The 20,054-nt window shown below is 37.6% G+C and overlaps 1 protein-coding gene and 1 pseudogene across 1 annotated transcript; both read right to left on the minus strand.

The window, feature by feature from the left end:
* Window positions 1-9,207: 9,207 nt before the first annotated feature.
* On the minus strand, window positions 9,208-11,635 carry LOC127432261 (BTB/POZ domain-containing protein KCTD9-like; annotated as a pseudogene).
* Window positions 11,636-12,878: 1,243 nt separating this feature from the next.
* LOC127432542 (beta-centractin) lies at window positions 12,879-19,453 on the minus strand. Its single transcript, XM_051683748.1, has 11 exons — window positions 19,247-19,453; window positions 18,290-18,354; window positions 18,084-18,159; window positions 17,024-17,149; window positions 16,828-16,952; window positions 16,524-16,740; window positions 16,330-16,422; window positions 16,002-16,176; window positions 15,846-15,907; window positions 15,711-15,751; window positions 12,879-14,613 (listed from the first exon to the last, which is right to left on the minus strand). The coding sequence occupies exons 1-11, from the start codon at window positions 19,292-19,294 to the stop codon at window positions 14,511-14,513; spliced, it is 1,131 nt and encodes a 376-aa protein (XP_051539708.1). The 5' UTR covers window positions 19,295-19,453; the 3' UTR covers window positions 12,879-14,510.
* Between the last annotated feature and the right edge of the window lie 601 nt (window positions 19,454-20,054).

Consider the following 20,054-nt stretch of genomic DNA (forward strand, 5'->3'; position numbering starts at 1 on the left):
TTTAATGTAATCTCATGATACATTAAATGAGATCAAACGACTATTCGACAACGAAAATTGTCGACAATTTTTTATTGTTGACGTTGTCGATAGCACATGCAATTACGATAACCGACTAATCATTTCAGCCCTACTCAGCAGTTTACAAATATGTAAGGAAATGATAGATTTGCTTTGTTCAAATAATGCTTAAACCTCTACTGAAGGTTTAAGATACAGATACATTTAGATACATTTAAATCCCACAATGCACAAGCACAGAGTAAAAAATTTAATTGTGCACATGCACAAATGTCATTATTGTAATTGATTAAATAATTTATTCAGGACCAGCTTTTGCTCAGTCTTTTATTGTCACGTGTGAAACAGAAGCAAGTGCTCCACAAGATGCCCTTTATTTTTGCTGCTAATTTAGCCAAATGTAGCAATTATTTGGCAATATTTGAATCTTTAAAATACAACAAATATTAAAAGTAAATAATATGTATATATTAATGTAATACTTATATCATACTTATATATTAATATATACTGTAATATATTAATACTGCACTGTAAGTGTTGGGTCTGTACGAACCACCTACTGACAACTGTGTCCCACTTTTAAAATGACTGCTACGCCCCTGAAATCAGGATATCCTAAATAATGAACCTCAGTTCCAAAACTCAAAAGACAGACTTTCTGATATAGTTCATCCAAAAATAAAAAAATTCTGTTCTAAACCTGTACAGCTTTCTTTCTTTCATGGAACACAAAAGGAGGGAAAATGTTCACCTCAGTCACCTTTCACTTACAGTATATTGCGTCTTTTTCCATACAATAAAAGCAAATTACTTTATTCCCTAACCCTAAGTATAAGCAATAGTAACAGTAATGTTTGCATGAGCAAGCACCACTAATTATTTAATTTAAATCAGAAATTTATTAGAAAGATTTCCACATAAATTCATTTTCTTTCATTCATTGTAACAAAAACAGTTTTTGATCAATTTTTGCCATTACTAAATAAAAATAAATGTAATTGACACCCATATATACCCAGTTTAGTCACTCTGCCATTTCAAATATGCATTTCCAACCATAATTTGTAATGCCGGGTTTCCTGTAAAATCTGGCATGGACTTAATTTGAGAACATATATCTTCAACCAATTATGATGATTTATGAATGTTTCTTAATAAAAGCATGTTTAAGATCTCGTGCCCTCATCTCCTCTCAGAGGCCCAATGTGGCACCAACTGCCACAAGCTCCAGATGTGTTTCTTTCTTCTCTCCACACTGTACCCCCTTCTGTATGTTGTCCAGGTGTGGACAAAAGGACCACCATATTTCCACCACGCCACTACATCTCAAAAAACACACGTGTGTGGTTTCCAAAGAAAGATTTATCAGTGTCGCCCATAAACATGAACACACATACTCTCTCCATGGGTTGTTACAGCTCTAATGTGTGTGTGATTCCCTTAACCCTTGTGTTGTGTTTAAATTTTACCTAATTTGGTGTTCCCGGTCAAAAATGACTGGCCTATTAAAAATTGCTTATAAATCTCTCATTATGCTATATTATCACCAAATATTGGATTAGATCTTTTTGTCAACTTGTTTTCTTTCAATTAGCACAGGTTTTGTATTTCTTTTTGGAGCTTATTGATCGTAGGCCTCATTGACCGGAGCTTATGCACCTCAGTTTTTGAGTGAAAAAAGGCATTATTTGTGGATAATTTTGGCAATATTAAATAAAATATGAAAACATTCTGTACTGTTTATCACTCTAGTGTGCTTTAATGTTTAACCAGGAAGTTTGTTTTGAAATGCTTTTATTTTGTACAAAATGGCACATAGTCACACTTGTGGTGTTCCCGGTCAAAAATGATCAGCCTATAAAAATTGCTTATAAATATCTCATTATGCTATATTATCACCAAATATTGGATTAAATCTTTTTGATAACTTATTTTCAAAATTGCTAATGAATCTTATATTATATGGATTACTTTTATGCTCCCTTTATGTGGATTTTGGAGCTTCAAAATTTTGCCACCCATTCACTTGCATTGAATGGACCAAACAGAGCTGAAATATTCTTCTAAAAATCTTCATTTGTGTTCTGCAGAAGAAAGAAAGTCATACACATATGGGATGGCAGGAGGGTGAGTAAATCATGAGATCATTTTCATTTTTGGGTGAACTATCCCTTTAAATGGTCCTTAATGGCCCTAAAAAATAAACTTTGTTTTTTTTATGCAAAATATAATTTCTTATGTTTATAATCTCAACTGAATTGTGACCTAGTCATGTTTTCAGTGAGGCAGTGTGTGTTAGTTTAACATAGAAGGCCATTGAACACAGAAAGTTTCATACAAACAGGAATACTTTCTTGCACTACTAAATAAGCACTTTTACTCCTGCATTACCATAACCAAACATCATGACCACCGTTATGAAATAACTTGCATTTAATTCCTGTTGGCATTTTCTGACGCTTTGATACCACAGAAAGTCCAACTGTACATGAAATGATAAATGATGTGTTGTATCATTCTGGGGTTTGCCTAAAAGCTCCCTGGTGCTTTAAAAACAGAAACAGTGGTCGATCTTTTCTGCAGCCAGCATACAACACATGCCGTGTTTAATGGAACCCAGATGGCCATTAGGTCTAATAACTAAGCGGTCATCCCCACTGGGGCTCACAGGAAAAGGAGTGGAGCTGAATGTCCCTGGGCCGGACGATGGCAGGTCTGTGGGTAGAGGAAGTGGGCGGGAGGAAAGACCACATGTGTGTTGTGGGCCGGCAACTGCAGCCAGTCAAGAGGACAGTCCATGTGAGGGCACACACACACACACACACACACACACACACACACACACACACAAACAACACTGGAAGAGATGTAGGCACTTTTATAAAAAGGAACGGTTGACCATGCACAATTTCTGAGGTCTGTACTTTTGTCAAAAAGCCAAAGAAAATGTTTAAGCTGTTGAAGAGTGTTCAAGATTCAAGAGCTTTCCTCTTTCACAAGTGTAATGTGACAGGATATGTAGGTTTATTTTATGAGCTAATGAGCTAAAAGGTGAGTTATTGAACATGTCTTCTAGCTGAAGAAGAAAAAAACCCAACTCAAAACAGCACAAGATGGTTGACTGGCCTTAACTTGTCTACTGGCCAGGTCAAGCTGGTCTGTTTGCTAGTTTCAAAGGGGTTTAAGCACTTAAGGGGTTTAAGTCTTCGCTTAGTTTGTCTACAAATGATGATGAAATGCAGTGACGTTTTAGTTCTGCCAATGTGTTCGTTTGTGACAACTCTCCTGTTTGCGCACATCTCTAAAATTCTTGACCTAGGAGAACTTGGCTGGTCGAAGAGCATTGATGATTGCACTAAAAGTGGTGGTTACTTGTGGTTGGAACAGTACGTTAAACTCCGTGACAGTTGGCTGACAAGTTTAATTAACTAAACACCAGCTTGGTCAGGCTGAAGACCAGCCTACCAGCTAAGACCATCTTGGCCAGGCTGGGAGACCAGTCTAAACCAGCTAAGACCAGCAAACCAGCTGGAAAGGACAAGTTTTGAGAATTTGCCAACTTTTCAGGCTGGGAGATCAGCTAAAACCAGCTACAACCAGCTTGGTCAGGCTGGGAGACCAGCTTAAACAACTACCTTAAACAACTACTATCCTGGCGAGGCTGGGAGAGAAGCTAGACCAGCCTAAATTACCTAAGACCAATGTAAGGGGGTTCGAGGGAAAGGAGGAGGCGAGAACCGGCTTGACAACTTAAATAATAATTTAATGAACAACTAAAACAAAAACACACAACCATAAACACACACAGTACAGCTGCCTGTAATTCTCTCTCTCTCGAACTGTCGTCCCCGGCCGCCATTATCCCTCGCGCACCCCATCAGGCGTGCGTCATTCCAGCCCGGCCCCGCCCTCCTCGGCTCTACAACCAACAAACCAGCTGGAGCTGACAAATTTTGAGCACTTGCCAGCTGGTCAGGCTGATAGACAAGCTGAAACCAGTTAAGACCAGCCTGGTCATGCTGGGAGACTGGCTAGAACAGCCTAAACCAGCTAAGACTAGCAAACCATCTTAGACTAGTTTAAACAGTTGTTTATACTTTACATGTAGTAAAAGCAGGTATTTTCAAAGCACTGTAAAAATGTGGGGATACAGGATATTCTTCTTACCTCTTCGAAGTTATTCGAAAACACCCGATTGCCCATCTGTTCTTAACATCACTAAAATAGCTTGCAAACATCCGAACCCAAACCTCAAACCACCACACCAACATCTTATCTTGTCCAAACAAAATAAGTGTCACTTGTAACTTTCCCCAAAAGTCAACCATCTGAAATAACAGTAGTCTGGCCAGACTTGTGGTGTATAATATGGATTTTGAGGGCACAACCGCAGTAATGCCTTGGCCAAAATAAGAGAGGCAGCGTGCTGGGCAACTCTACACTAAATATTACTCTACACTAAAGTCTGGTCACTTGAATTGAGTGCCCTTATAAAAATGTACATTGGTGCGCTGTACCATGGTACAGTAATGGTATCAGATAGCAATGCCATGGTAATTCAATATACTACTGTTCTGAATGATTACCATATTCAGATACCAGGGTCTTTACATGACACTTCAAAGAATGCCACAGAATTGCCAAGGTACATGTCTGAAAAAAAACATGGCAATACCATAGTACTTTTTGGTACTTTCTTGTTGGTGTAGGGTGCATAAAACCAAAAGCAGTTGATCATATTTTGATTATGTCAGGACATAAAATAAACAGACCTTATTCAAAGTAGTGCCATTTTTAATTTTAGGCTGTGAGGGATATACTTAGAATATCTTCAATGACATGCACTGTAAAAAGCTGTATAAAATCCCTAGATCAACCTAATTTTCACAAGTTTTTTTGTCTACTGATATAAAAAATATATATATATATATACTGTATATATATATATTTTTTTTTTTTTATTTTTTTTTTTTTCAATATTACATAAGCTTAACAGTCAATGGCAATAGAGCTGTTCAGATTGTAGTCCAAAGCTCAGATTCCCTCTAAAGTTTTCCATGTGTTTTTATAATGGCAGTTTTGGATTTATGAGTAAAATAAGGTCTGTGGTAAACATTACTTATAGATACTTGAAGGTTTTGTTCTACAACATAAATAAATAAATAACACACAGTCTAACCCCAAACCTACATTTTGAAACCTGCTGTTTAAAAAAATAAATAAAAAATGTATGTTGCTAACCAGTTGCTAGATAAGAACTACTGCAGTTTTATGTTTCGTCAGGCAAGTTCACTCATATGCTTGTGGTATTTGTAGTCCTTATCTAGCAACTCGTTAGCAACATACATTTTTTAAAATACAGCGGCTTCAATCGGTCTCAATTAGAAGAATGCAATGAGCAAATTTGTTTCATTCAGAGACTAAACCACAGTGAGTATTAGTGTATGAACTTCCCATAGACACACATAAATACTGTATAATAAACAGAAGTGTCTTTTTGTCATGTTTTTCCTTATTACTTCCCGAACATACATCTAACATAGACAATAACCAAAAGCCCAAACGCAACATAATATGACAAGTAGATCTTGAAATATTCCTCAAAGTGTGTGCATTGAAAGACGATGCACAAGAAAACGCTCAACACACAATGTGTGTGTGTATTTGTATGTGTGTGTGTGTGTGCAAATGTCCGAGGACTTTGTGTGTGCAAACACATCAACATATGTGCTCATCTAAAGGATTGGGATGTTCCTGAACACTTAATATTTCTGTATTTTGTAGTCTAATCCATTCATTTCCAGTGGCCGGTCATTTTTGACCGGGAACACAACAAGTGTAACAAAGTGAAATAAAACCAATAAAATGCTAAGAAAATTATAAATTGTTTGTGTTTCAGATACCATATGTGAACAAAGTCAATTAATTTTATTCCAGTTTGATTAAGTAAAAAAAAAAAAGAAAAAAGAAAGTTGTCTGGGTCAAAATGACCAGAACACAACAAGGGTTAAGCAATAACAAAATAAGCCATAAGAGTCTGTGCGTTACAGTGATTTTTACAATGGTTAATTGTTGTTGGTACTACCAGAAGTGTTTATTGGTTTAAAAAAATGGCGGCAACAGCAATATGGCAAAAGACAGCGAAGTTAAATAAGTAATTACATTTATTAACAATCACAATACACAGTTCTTCCGCCAATTAATGTAGTTCGTTACTTGGAGCATTTATGTGGAATTCGATTTGATGTTGCTCGTTTAGTCAAATTTTAGCAGCAAAACTTTCCGTCCTAAAAATTGGGAATTATAATTTAGAAATCCTGTGAAATATTTGTTGAAATAGCCTTCATACAATGTCACAATGTTGTACAGGAAACTTTTGCACATGTGTAAACGGCCGTTCACTCCTGCAGAACAAAACATCAGGGACTTCAGACAGCAGCAGTGGTCATCTGCTTCAGGCGAGGGTTTTTCCATACCCTCAGTCCAATTAATCAACTTGGCAGTACATCCTGGCGAACAGATTTCACAGTCTGCTACAGTAGTTATCTGCTGTAATGCGCTACTCACCCTCATTTACTGAGGTTCCTCTCAGAAAGTGTAGAACTGAACATCTGCCCTATTGATAATAAGGGAAGATAGAGGCCACGCAGGACACTGCAGTTTGTGTAGACACTGCTGCTCTCTGCTGGCACCTTGAGATTCTGGTAGAATATTTGTAACGGTCATGATGAGAAAGACCTGGCTGCAGCCTGCAGAATGAGGTGGGGCTACATATGGGGCAGAGCTACACGTGTCGCCCCGCCTATAACATATCTCATTGGCTCATCCATCTTTCATAGACATACATGATAGGAGATGTGGTCATTGTTGCTGGTGTGTTATTATTGCTTGAGAGATATTGAAACCATTTGATTACTTGTATGTGATATTCAATCCTAAATTCCATGGATTTTATCCTGCGTTAAAAGTGAGGAACAAATCGGGATTTATAAAGGCTGAAACTGACGTGAAAATTTTCTTAAACAAATGCCAACTGAAAATAATGTATATGTGTTTTTTGTGTTTGGTGTTCATGCACCGGTAAGTCAGTACAGTATTAACAGTTATAAGCCTGTATGCCTCATGCAATATTCCTTATTTTCTGCTGTAACAGACAATTTATTGACTGGCATTGGTTTCTGTGTACAAGTAATTTTTAGGCCAATGAGATAACAGAGCACACATTTTTGGAGCGAGGAGGAGAGATAATCGTTTACAATCCTTCAAAGAAATTAATATGAATCGATACAGACTATGAGAGAAAGCACCGCAACTATCTCAAGAATGCCATAACAATGGGGCCTGGGTAACTCAGTGGTAAAAGACGCTGGCTACCACCCCTGGAGTGGGCTAGAAATAATTCCTAATTATTTCAACACTGACTACGACTGCATTAGACTTGAATTTTCACCATAGTAGGATTAGTAATTTTGCCCTCTGCGTTCAACACAACTGAAACAACAACAGGCTGCTCAGTCAGACTCCTACTACATCTGTTTGCAATGAACCATGAGGTACAACACAATTTCATATCACTTACGAGCCACAGTATAATAACAATGATCGGGCTACACTATTTTAAAACATATCTCCTATCATGTACACCAATAAAAGATGACCGAGCCAATGAGAGTAAGTTATGGGCGGGGCAACACGTGTAGTCACGCCCCAATGTGTTGCCCCGCCCTGTTCTGCAAGCTGCAGCCAGGGATACTTGGTCATGATTGTGCTGTATTGAACTTTGCATCAGGTCTTCCTCATGCCTGCAACAGATAGTACCTGCTTATTATCTAAAATCTTTAACAATATATTGTGCTGTACCGTGAATAGGCAAGTTGCCTCAACATTTAAGATCAACTTTTAAATCCCTTTTTTACTCTAAATTCTCCTCCCTGCCCAGTAGGTGGCGATATGCATGAAAAAAAGAATCACCAAAAACAAAAGAGGAAGAATGTGAAAGTGGAGATTGATAGTAAAAAAGGACTTAAATATTGATCTGTTTTCACCAACACTTATCATAAATGTCTTCTGAAGACATTGCTTTTACCATGAGTCATATGGACTATTTTATGCTGCAGAATTTGGTACACATTCACTTGCATTGTGAGGACCTACAGAGCTGAGATATTCTTCTAAAAAATTTTGTTTGAGTTCTGCAGAAGAAAGAAAGTCAAACACATCTGGGATGGCATGAGGGTGAGTAAATGATGAGAGAATTTAAATTTTTGTGTGAACTATCCCTTTAACAGCACTACAGCATCTGCTAATCTTATTAAATCCTGTTTTCCCTTAAAGAAAAATGAAATTTCTCTCTTGCAATCAACAAAGTCTTAGTGTTAATACAGTGACAACTTTCATTTGTGTGCTAAAACAGTGCAGTTGGGTTTGGAAAAATAAACTGTAAAAACAATATGTCAAAAATTTCCAGTGTCTGACTTTATTAGGTCTTAACAGTACAGATTATACAAAACCAGTGGGTCTCTGGCTAACACTATAGTTGGTTAGTTATAACTGGATTTCACAGGGCAAAAAAAAAAAAAAAAGGAAAAAAAAAAAGAGTTCAGACAAATTCAGGTTTATGCTACGCTGCTGTAACAGTGAAAGGAAAAATTCATTTAAAAATGCAAATCCTCACATCATTTACTTACCCATATGTCGACTCAAACTTACATAACATTCTTCCACTGAACACAAAGATATTTTAGTGGCGATATGATGTGAATATAAACATAAAGCAAGTGAATGGTGACTAAATATCAAGCTCCAAAAAGAACATTAAGACAGCATAAAAGTAATCCATTAGATTCCAGAGGTTTAATCCATGTCTTCTGAAGAGTCTGGGTGAGAACTGACCAAAATGTAATTCCTTTATCACTATAAATTTTGACAGCAGTCTCCTTGGAGATCATGATTTCAAGCTTGATTAAACTTCCTAGCGCCATCTAGTGCTCTGCACAGGCCTCAGGATCTTGAAAAACGATCATGCCTAGAGACTGTACTGGAAGTGAAAAAGGAGTTATATTTTGGTCCATTGGATTAAACCACTGGAGTCACATGGATTACTTTTATTCTGCCTTTATGGTTTTTTGGAACTTGAAAATTGGGTCACCATTCAACTGCATTGTATAGGTTTGCAGGTCGGTTTTATTCGAGCTGCTCTTTGAAGACACTCTGGGACATGTGCAGCGGGGTCAACATCTCCTCAAAAATGGCTCCTTTTACATTTGAGCCCCGCAGATTTGCCTCTTGAAGGTCACAGCCAGATACATCACAGTTCTCAGTGTTAAAAAAAATCGTTGTGAAAAAGTAATGAAAAACTAGATTATGAGAAGGAAATGCGAGTGGTGTTTGCTCATGCAAAAGTCGAGAGACGATTGCGGGACAGTGGTTTGTTTAAATCCTAAGCCGTAAGTATGAGCAATAGTGCTAACTGTCTTAGCAAACACCACTATCAACAGAATGCTTCTGAAACAAAGATTCAGTCACTCTAGGTCTGTCTCTGCCACCCTGTGGCACCCTGTAGTTTAAAGTTTTTGAGCTTGGTGTTCTTGAGCGTGGCCACACAGAGGTTTATACTTGTCATCTGACTGCCCTCCATATCCGCTCCCTTTATATTAGCATCTGTGAGGCATCACAATATTATACATTAGAGCCTGAAAGCTGAATCACTTGCAGTTCACTTGTCGACTGGGCTCTGGTTTTACCCTCTAGATTCGCTTTGAGTCCTGCAGGATCTTCAAAATTACAGCCTTTAAGAGATGCCCCTTCTGCATTGGTGCAAAGCATTTTCACACCCTGTAAATTGGCACCCTAGGAACACATACAAAACAAAGACTATGTTAGTGCCACGGCTGTATATGGCAGGGCAAATCATTTGATGTTCTAAAAATAAAACTGACAAGCTTCCATCCAGATTGGCATTAGAAAGGTCTGCCCTTTCCAGGTTGGTACCACAGAGGTTGGCGTGTGTGAGGTTACAGCGGCTAAGGTTGGCCGTCTTGAAGTTGACGAGAGATCGGCACCACTGAAAATCAGGCCCTAAGTGGACAGCAACACAAGCTAGAGGTAAAACAACAATCTATAAATTATTTAGGTCACAATTAAATCAATGGACCAAGTTTATGAAACTTTTCATTAAGTGTTTGTAAAACCAATCTTTCTCAATGCTAGAATTTCCGCAAGAATGGTTGTACAATTTTCACAGATATTCGTTCTGCTCGTGTTTCATGATTGTGGTTTATTAATATGCAGCTGCATCATACCTGACAGCAGAGTTCTGATTTAGTGGGTGTGGCAAGCAGGAAATGCACAAACTCTTTTCGGGAGATGGGTGGGTGGTCATCGGGAGGCTGGGAATTCTTTGTTTCCATATTAAATGAGTCATATTAAATTGAGAACTCCCTTAGTGATTTCTTACCTTTATAACACCTTCAAGTTGTTCAGCAAGATGCTCAATCCCAAAGAAACAAGCTTCTTCAAGCAAGCCTTTACAAAATAACACATGTAAAATGGTTGGCCAATGATAACAGAGGTGATTAACAAGTCTTAAAGGTACAGTAGCAAAAACACTCTAGTTCTAAGAGTCAAAGAGAGGGTGGAAAATGCTCATGAAAACTTAAAATATGACAAATATAAATATATATAATAATAAATAAAAATAAAATATGATTTAATAAAAATTATACAAATATATTTATTTAACTAAAATAATATTAATATTATTAATATACAATGTTATTATATTATATGTAAATGTAAAATATTAATTAACATTAAAATACAAAATTAAACACAAAAACCAAAAATATGACAAATATTAATGATAGTAATACATTAAAAAAGAAATAAAAATGAACATTTTAATTTAATAAAACAATTAATTTAATCAAATGTTTATTATTATTATTATATATATATATATATATATATATATATATATATATATATATATATATATATAATTTTTATTTTTTTATTTTTTTAAATTATGGTTTAGATAATGGACTACCGTGTGGTAGTGAAGCGTCGACCTCCTACATTCAGAGTTATCCAATCTGTGTGTGCCAACGAGTGTAACTCCTGCAGACTCTCTGGATTATTTGGTGGTTCTGTTGAACATGATTAAATTAAAAGAGAGTAAGGTCAATTGAAACAGGTCTAACAGGCCAAAACAGTGTAAAAGACACATAATTTCAAACTCACCAACAAAACAGTCTCCTTCCGATACATACAGGACATCACCATCTCTGTTTCAAGGATGTACACCAAATATTCATGTTTCTGATACATACAATACACATATATAAGATGACTAGTACAGAATACTATGTTATGCTTCTTGCCTGATGAGGGGCTATATCATCAATAAGACCTCCTTTGCCATTGTACAAATTTTGTGCTTGTAACTGACAGTAGGTCAGCCAGAGTTCCATAAACTGCCACCACCTGATTAAAAAACAATGAGATGAGCCACAACCAGCAATTTATAGACAAAAATGCTTTTAATTCTTTAATAGAAAGATACCTTGCCATTGTGCAAAGTTCCATTTACAAACAGTGTGACTCTCCTCATATCTAGCTTTGAAGTGTCTATTTATTTATGTTGTTTTAACCTGTTGATGTGCATCACTGGTCAGAATTTATGGCGTTATTTTTTATATCACCAGAACTTGAATTAGAAAAAGCCTCAGAATTCATGATCTTGAAAAAAGACTGGGTGTAATTTGATGTTATCGAAAAATGTTGTTGTTCATTTTTAATATTTGAAAATATTTTGTGTGAATTCACGTCAAAAAAAATTCAGGTTGTGAAATTCCTGTAGTTACTCTAAGGCGGTGGTTCTCAACCTTTTTTTGATGAATGCCCCCCTACTTCATTCCCTTACCTCAAGGTTGTGCCTTCGCCTGTGTATTTGACGCTGTTAAACCAGATACTTCAGATGTGTCGCTACACTTCAAAATCAGATGAACCGTGGTACAAATGCGTACCAACCTGTATAACTGAGAACCAACTGATATACTCCAAGTCTAGAAAAACGTTTTAATGCAAAGTGGACCTTGATGCAAATCACATTTATAACCTAAAGCCCCCCTCTCTACTAATTTGCTCTCAGCAAACCCCTAGCATCCTTTGAACGCCCCCTAGGGGGGAAGTACCGCCCCCGTTGAAAACCCCTGCATCTAAAGGCTTGGTGTCTATGCTAGTATTTGATGAATTTCATAAAATAATTGTAATAGATGACACCATGATTCTGTTCTTGTACTGTAACTCTGGCTTTTCCATAATTGATGACACTAAAATTATTAACTCTTCTTGGGAAATAAAGCTAAGGTGATGTCTCATAAACATGTAAATTATTTTACATAGATTTGAAAATGTTTTATGGTTTGTTGTTTCATTGAACAGTAATATTAAAAATCAACTAAATCATATCTTCTACAAAAACAAAAAAAAACTTTACACTGTATAACTGTAAACAAATGTGTATGTGTTCAAGAAAAAGGATTTATAACATTTACACTAATATTTGCATGTAAATTGTGAAGATTTGTTTCGTATACCCGATATGTACATTATATGTATGTTTCTTACGAAATAAATGAATACTAATACTAATTATAAAAGTTATGTATAGTACATTTATGTAACTCTAGGGTTAGTTACATAAGAGTTTTTGACATGTTTGTTTTCTGCAAAAGTCAAGCCAAAACTTCAGCAGTGTTAAAAACCACTGTTATAACATCAGCACATTTGCACAGACCCACGACTATTTGGATTGTCTGTTGTGTATGCATAACGGACAGAGAAACCTTCTTTCAGACAGCTTTATTTATCATACTGAATTTACAAAATTAAACGAAAAAGCAACAATTGAAGAAACAGGTTTATACATTTTAGTCCTTTTTGTTGTTTATTTTTATTTTACATTTTTGAATAGCAATCCATTGTACACAAGGTTTATGATTTTTTCTATATCTTTAAAAAAAAAAAAAATCCAAGATGCTCTGACTTTCCAATGACACTGGAGTAAGGCGAATCTTAGGTTGGACAAATTGGACTCAAACGCAACCCTGCTACCCCATCCCATTAGAGAGCAGTCCTCTTTCAGCAAACACTGCGGAAATACTACTGCCAAAAGAGCCATAAGCTTCTAAATCCATTTGGCCACCCCCTGCCTTATATATCCACGAGATGAGATTTTATATTGAAACAACACACAATTTCAGTCATTTGGTTGATTTCATGCACTAATCTGGAATTTATGGGGGAATCTGAACTGACATTGGAACAGTGCCACAACGATGACATATATGGCAGCATAAAAGCCTAATAAATTCCGAGAAACTCACTTGACGATTTCATTAAAGCTTCAGTCAACTGCTCTGCTTGTTGAAATAACAGAATGAGAACTAGATTAACAGGATTTTTGGACCAATTTTTTTCAGCTATATCGACTCCAAAAGGGCTAACGCTTGCATCAAGTCAATATCTGTGCGGTAACTTGAGATATAACATGAAACGACAGTTACGCTCTATAACTTAAAGCTGATCAACTGAAAAACGTAATTCTGGGAACGCAATGTAGAAACGAAGACAGTACAACCCGAAGACGGTCAATACACTCGGTCCTTGACATAAACAGATGATTCCATGTTTACATGTGCTGTATACTAATAATAACACTTGTCAAAATTTCAAGCAGCAATAAATCTAGCTACCTACCGTGTACTTCGTATTTAAGTGTACATGATTTAGTTCCCTTGAGCTTGAGTGGTTTCAGCCTTGACACAATCAAGGGAGGGCACTGACAGCAAACACAGTAGTGTCCAGTACAGTAAATTGTTGTAGTGGTGAGCGATGCCTTTATCTATTGTTTATCTTTGTCATTAACACCCCAAAAAGAAAAACCAGCAAAGTCAAATGAATAAGGATAAAAAAATACTATTTTGACTTTGACTATAGACATCCACATGGTGTCATCTACTTGTGACATCAAAGAAAATTACAGATCTCTTCAGTTTCGGAATGAAATTCTTACAACAGAGTAAAACATTCACCTTCATGTTTCATTAGAATAGATATGACAATATCATAGAGGACAGGGTAAATAGTGTAATAAATATTTAAGCACTGTTTTTAAGCATTAGCTTCAAATTAAACAATAGCTAACAGTATTGACTGATGCCCTGAAAAGCCATTATCGTTGTTTGATGGCCGTAAATGGGTGCAGAATGGGCGAGGAATGCCTGGCCGAACCCTGCTCCACTCCTGGTGGGTGTCCATATGAGAGCTGGGCAGGGGACACAGAAGGCATGCCTTGCTGCAGATGGGAGGCCGGGTGGGGTACCCTGACGGGACAGGTGGGGGGAAACAGAAGGAGGCCAAGCGAGAGAGGAGAGGGAAGTGAAACCGCAGAGATGAGGGAGGCTGGTGCCCTTTGCTCCCATTTAAAATGTCTTCCTGTGGATGGCACGGGCGCGATCTTCCTCGTATTCCTTCTTGGAGACCCACATCTTCTTAAAGGTGTCGAGAGATGCTAGGATTGATCCCCTATATGAATTATAATGGGAAAAGTGAGGAACACTACCATAAAACATATTTGAAATTTCACAATTTGTGATGAGACTGATAATTGCGAGGCCGATTAATCGGTCGATATTTGACCATTTTTGAGATGATCAGAATCAAACAATTATTGTGCGGATTAGCAAAAGTGGTCAATCCGCCTTCGTGTCTGTTCAAACAGCCTTCAATGGATATGAATAGTGCACATTTTGGAGAATCTTGAGATCTTGTGTAAAATAACTGCTCATTTAATTTCAGCAATATTTTACTCTATGTAATTATGTGAATGCAGATGCGAGCGCTTGGCCACCACATTGCCAACGCGCGCTCCGGCTGAACATGCTTAACTACATTCTTGCATTATCATGGCGGGAAAAAACCTCACTTCTCAAGGGGGCGATAAAGTTAGATTCAGAAGTCTGTGGCATTAAACTGAATGTGTAATTACTTTGTTAAGTTGGTATAAATATATTAACTTTACCTGACATGTTCAGCAATTTTCTCTTCAACCGTTACTCCGCCATTACAGTAGTTGTCTTAAAAGAGAAAACTCACAGGGCCTGGGTAGCTCAGCAAGTATTGACGCTGACTACCACCCCTAGAGTCGCGAGTTCGAATCCAGGGTGTGCTGAGTGACTCCACATGCTGTGAGTCTTCGCGGTGTCATGCATGGCGAGCCACGTGATAAGATGCGCGGATTGACCGTCTCAGAAGCGGAGGCAACTGAAACTTGTCCTCCGCTACCCGGATTGAGGTAACCGTACCACCACGAGGACCTAGTAAGTAGTGGGAATTGGACGTTCCAAAAAATTGGGGAGAAAAGGGGATAAAATGTAAAAAAATATAAAAAAAAAAAAAAAAAAAAAAAGAGAGAAAACTCACCGTGGAAGCGGACGGTTCACACTAATCTCGCTACAGCTCCCCTTGTGGCAACGTTGAGAATGCAACGTGTGCTTGTGTTTTGGTATGACGCATTTTGGAACGCAATTACGCACAAAATCGAGCTTGCATAGCTAGAAGCATCTGCGTTCACGTACTTGCGTAGAGTATGTATCGGCCTTTAAATTGTACTTTGATCTTACCCAATCCATGTGGAATAAAGTCTCTCCTGTGGTGCCGATATCTGAAACGAGGTCAACAATATGTTAAACTACACATCGTTCTCATGCACAGAACTGAAAAGTTAAGCTCTCATTTCTTAAATATGGCATGGTCACCTTAATTTTAACATCTTTGGGTGCGAGTTTCTTCACTTCACTTAACAACCTGTCTCCAAAACCTGTGAGGAAGAAGACAGTTTCAGGTTTGTAATTTGCTGGAGAACTCAGAAAGGTGAACTTTTTTCTAACCAATAACTAGTATGTTCACTCAACCTTTGAGGAGAGTTGAGCCACCAGACAGCACTATGTTTGAGAAAAGGGTGCGTCGCAGATCCATGTCTGACTTCTGAATGGCGAAAGCCAACACCTCATGAATGCCCTCACTCTCATCTCCAATTAAATCAGGCCTGAAAAGAAGCTCAGGAGCCCTGAACCTCGCTGGGCCAATCTGCAGGAAACAAACAGCTGCTATTAGAACAATCTGTAAAATAACTGCTTTAATAAAGACAAGGCAAGGCAGAAACAACTGAAGCCCCACTGAATGTCAATACATCTATGATAACATATAATTTTATGACCATCTAATTATAAATGGCCTTACATCTAAAGTGCTTCCATCAGGAAGAGTGTATTGTGCTTTTTCTGTTTCTAAAGTTTCATCCTTCTGAGGGTTGAGGGAAAGGTAGCAGGCTCTCTGGAAAACAACAAAACGTTTGCACAATTTTTAATGCTTTCGCAATGTAAAAGATGAGATGTTCCGAGATGTCCAGTTAACCCACATGTTGAGCTTCGTACCTCTTTGATGGTGCGCACCACCTCAAACTCTGCAGAAGTGTGGAAATCATAGCCTTCCTTGCGCAGAAGCAGGCGGAGGTATCTGGAGACGTCGCGTCCAGCAATATCCACTCGCATGATGGAATGTGGGATAGCGAATCCTTCGTATATGGGGACAGCGTGTGTCACCCCATCACCAGCATCCAGGACCACACCTGTGGTTCTGCCTGTGGCATATCTGCGAGGAAGGAAATGTGCTTATATGAGGAACATGCATTTGCCAAGGAAAACAATGTTAGAGGGAAGAAAGAAATAAAAAACTCACAAACTGAGCACTGCCTGCATGGAGATGAACAGCGCTGGTACGTTGAATGTCTCGAAGAAAACCTCTGCCGCCCGTTCACGGTTTTTACTGGGATTCAGTGGTGCTTCAGTCAGTAGTACAGGATGCTGAAAGACAAACAGAGAATTAAACTCTCTGTGAAATAAAGTGCAAGACCAAAAATCCAGTAAGTCCACACCTCCTCAGAGAAGGTCTGCAGCTGTTCCTTTGAGTACACATACTGCCAGATGCGCTCCATATCATTCCAGTCCTTCACAATACCGTGTTCCATAGGATACCGCACAGACAGCAGTCCCCTGTGTTCCTGCATGGACAAGAGATATACAGAGAATGAAGGTACATATAAAGAAAAGAAAACATTATGCTTTTACATTATTATAACTAGAGGTAGACCGATAAAATGATTTTACAGATTTATTGGTTCCAATAGTAGCTTTTTGGAACAATCGGTAATCAGTAAAAATAAATAGAGGCTATAAAAAGCTTAATTTGGTTAATACTAAAATTTAGAGCACTGTAACAGAGCAAAGTCTCCATCAATTCAAAATAAAAGTCTCCTGTGTGTTTCTGGCCTGTTTATATGTAGAAGTCTCGTGTTATGCACCAAATTTTTCCTGATTCTTATTGATGGATTTTGTTCATTTTGCGCTCTTGTATCCTTTATGTCTCTGCCTGTCCTGGTAAGGAAAAACTAACAAATATTTTTAATGTTCTATAAATCGATTTTAAAAATTACTGGTCGACTAATCAGTTATCTGCCTTTTCCACCACCTTAGTTATAGGTATCACAAAATCCACTATTGGTCAACCTCTATTTATAACACATCTTAAAGACAAAAAAAATCTAAATGCACCCCCCATTTACTTTCTTAATAAATGCTCATCATATTATATTGGATGATTCATCAGTGTGCATTATTCTAAAGAAAGAAAAGTTTGTTTTATAATCTTTCATCAAATGTAAAAACCATTCTCTGCCTCTCTAACCACTTTTCTTTTCCACTGACAAAATCAAGGCAGTGTAGGTGGAAAAAAATATTATTCAATAATAATCAAAGCCTAATGCTCACAATACAATACAATCCTAATTGATAAGATTAAGTCCCACCCTACATTATTTCTTGTTGATTTTTTTTTTTTTTTAACTCTAAAAAATGTAATATTACTGAAGTAACTAAAAACTAAATATTAAACATCTGAGATACTGAATGGAGACGCAATGCTTAAAACAGGTTTACCTCTGCTTTAGGTCCAATAAAGAGATCACCCTCAAGGGCACCAGCCATCACCCGAACATGTTTGGGTCGCCCAACACTAAAAAAATAAAACATTCTAGTAAATATTATATCACAATGCATCATTTATAAGCACATGTTTACTCTAAGATACCATTCATTATAAGTCATTAGACCTATAAAGGGAATTCAATAAAATAATTACTTACTAATTTGGGAAACAGTATTTGGGGATCTGATCTCCTGCAAAGCCAGCCTTAATAACACCAGAACCCTGTAGGAGAAAATTGGACAGATAAAGACAGAGAGAAAGTGGGATTAGAATATGGGAGGTGGTTCAAAATAAACCTGAAATCCAAACACTGAATGTGTTGTAAAAATAATCATGTCATGTTCTGAAAGCTCCTTGTTTGAGCTCGAGTCATGAGACAGAGCCTGAAGGGGCAACAAGAAACTCAAGTATCTGCAGACAGAAGAACAGTCATACTTAGAAGAACATTCCCAAGTGATCCCTTGAATACCACTGACATCTGTTGGTAGTTTTCATAATTTATTAATAAATAACTTGTCAAAGTGACAATCATACATGAGTTATGACAACTACAGGGTCCCCATCCTAATTCTGATCAACTATTGAGTCTTCAAGTTCTCCATCCATTGCTTCACCCTGTTCATTTTTCTTTTTATCAAATTATTAACTTACATACATTAATGCATGCTATGATATATAGCTGTAAATAAAAGGTGGGGTCAAAGCCAGCCATCTTAGCAACAATATCAACTACAATCTACTTCATTATTTGACAGATAGGTTTTGACAACCATGCATCTAGCAGTATGTAATCAATATGAATAATATGAAACAATTTGACTGATGAAACCAAAGCACAACTGAATAAATGGCACTGCTACATCATATCGATTAGCTAATACCTGACTATAATGCAATAAGACGAAATTCCCACTAAAGGCTGTTATGTTTTACATGATGGAGTCAATTGGACTCCTTATACCTGCACCAGACTGTGCACAATATGGAAAATATGATTCAATGAATAAAATCCTCTCATCTTTGCATTAGCCGGTTAGCCATGGCTTTGGCACAATGGCATTAGCTTTAGCTTGTTAGCAGAGAATGGGTGTGGAAGGACTGACATCATACTCACATTATCAATCACAACCGGCTGGTTGGCTATAATATCATACGACTCCATTATCAGCCTGCGCTTGGGTGCGTTTTTCGATCAACTTGTTCGCAAGAAGCGCCGTTTAGGATTTTCTGTTCATGTAAATAAAAAAATAACCGTCGCTACTTTGGCAGTAAAACCACAGGCTGAGCGATGCGTCAACCAAACCCAACGGTGCAGGGAGCCAATCTAACCCGCCTCAAGTGATGAGTGACAGCGCGTGTAGCCAATAGACATGCGATAATATAGATTGTAGGCGGGGTTTGACAACACCAGACGTCTGGAAAATGAAAAATAAGAATGCTATTGTAATGGTAGCCAGCTGGTAGGTAACTGTGCAGTGTGTAAACCTCACTGCCCTGGCCTCAACACGCGCACTAGCGACTGATGGTTGTAGCCTTTAGCGTCCTTGTTAGCACACCTGCCTCCCATGCCAGAGACACTGGCTTGAATCCTGCTCAAAGCGGGTAGAGCAGAACAGGTTACGGTGGTGCCGTGACCCGGATGGGAGTGAGGTTTAGGGCAGAGGTTCTCAATCTTTTGGAGCTAAAGCCCCCCCAAGCCTCCCCCATCATGTGGCACTCCCGCCCCTGCCCCCATATTGGAGGAGACCAGGTATAATGATTATCTATTCTATATAAAATCTATCTATATATAACCTAATCTATCATCTGTTTTTGATAGATAGATAGATAGATAGATTTTTTTTTTTTTTTACTTTTGTGTTTTTATACTTTTTTAATTGTTTTTCATAACTTTTATGATTTTTTTTTATAACTTTTATAAA

This window comes from Myxocyprinus asiaticus, chromosome 42 (genome assembly GCF_019703515.2).
Source record: "Myxocyprinus asiaticus isolate MX2 ecotype Aquarium Trade chromosome 42, UBuf_Myxa_2, whole genome shotgun sequence".
Lineage (NCBI taxonomy): Eukaryota > Metazoa > Chordata > Actinopteri > Cypriniformes > Catostomidae > Myxocyprinus > Myxocyprinus asiaticus.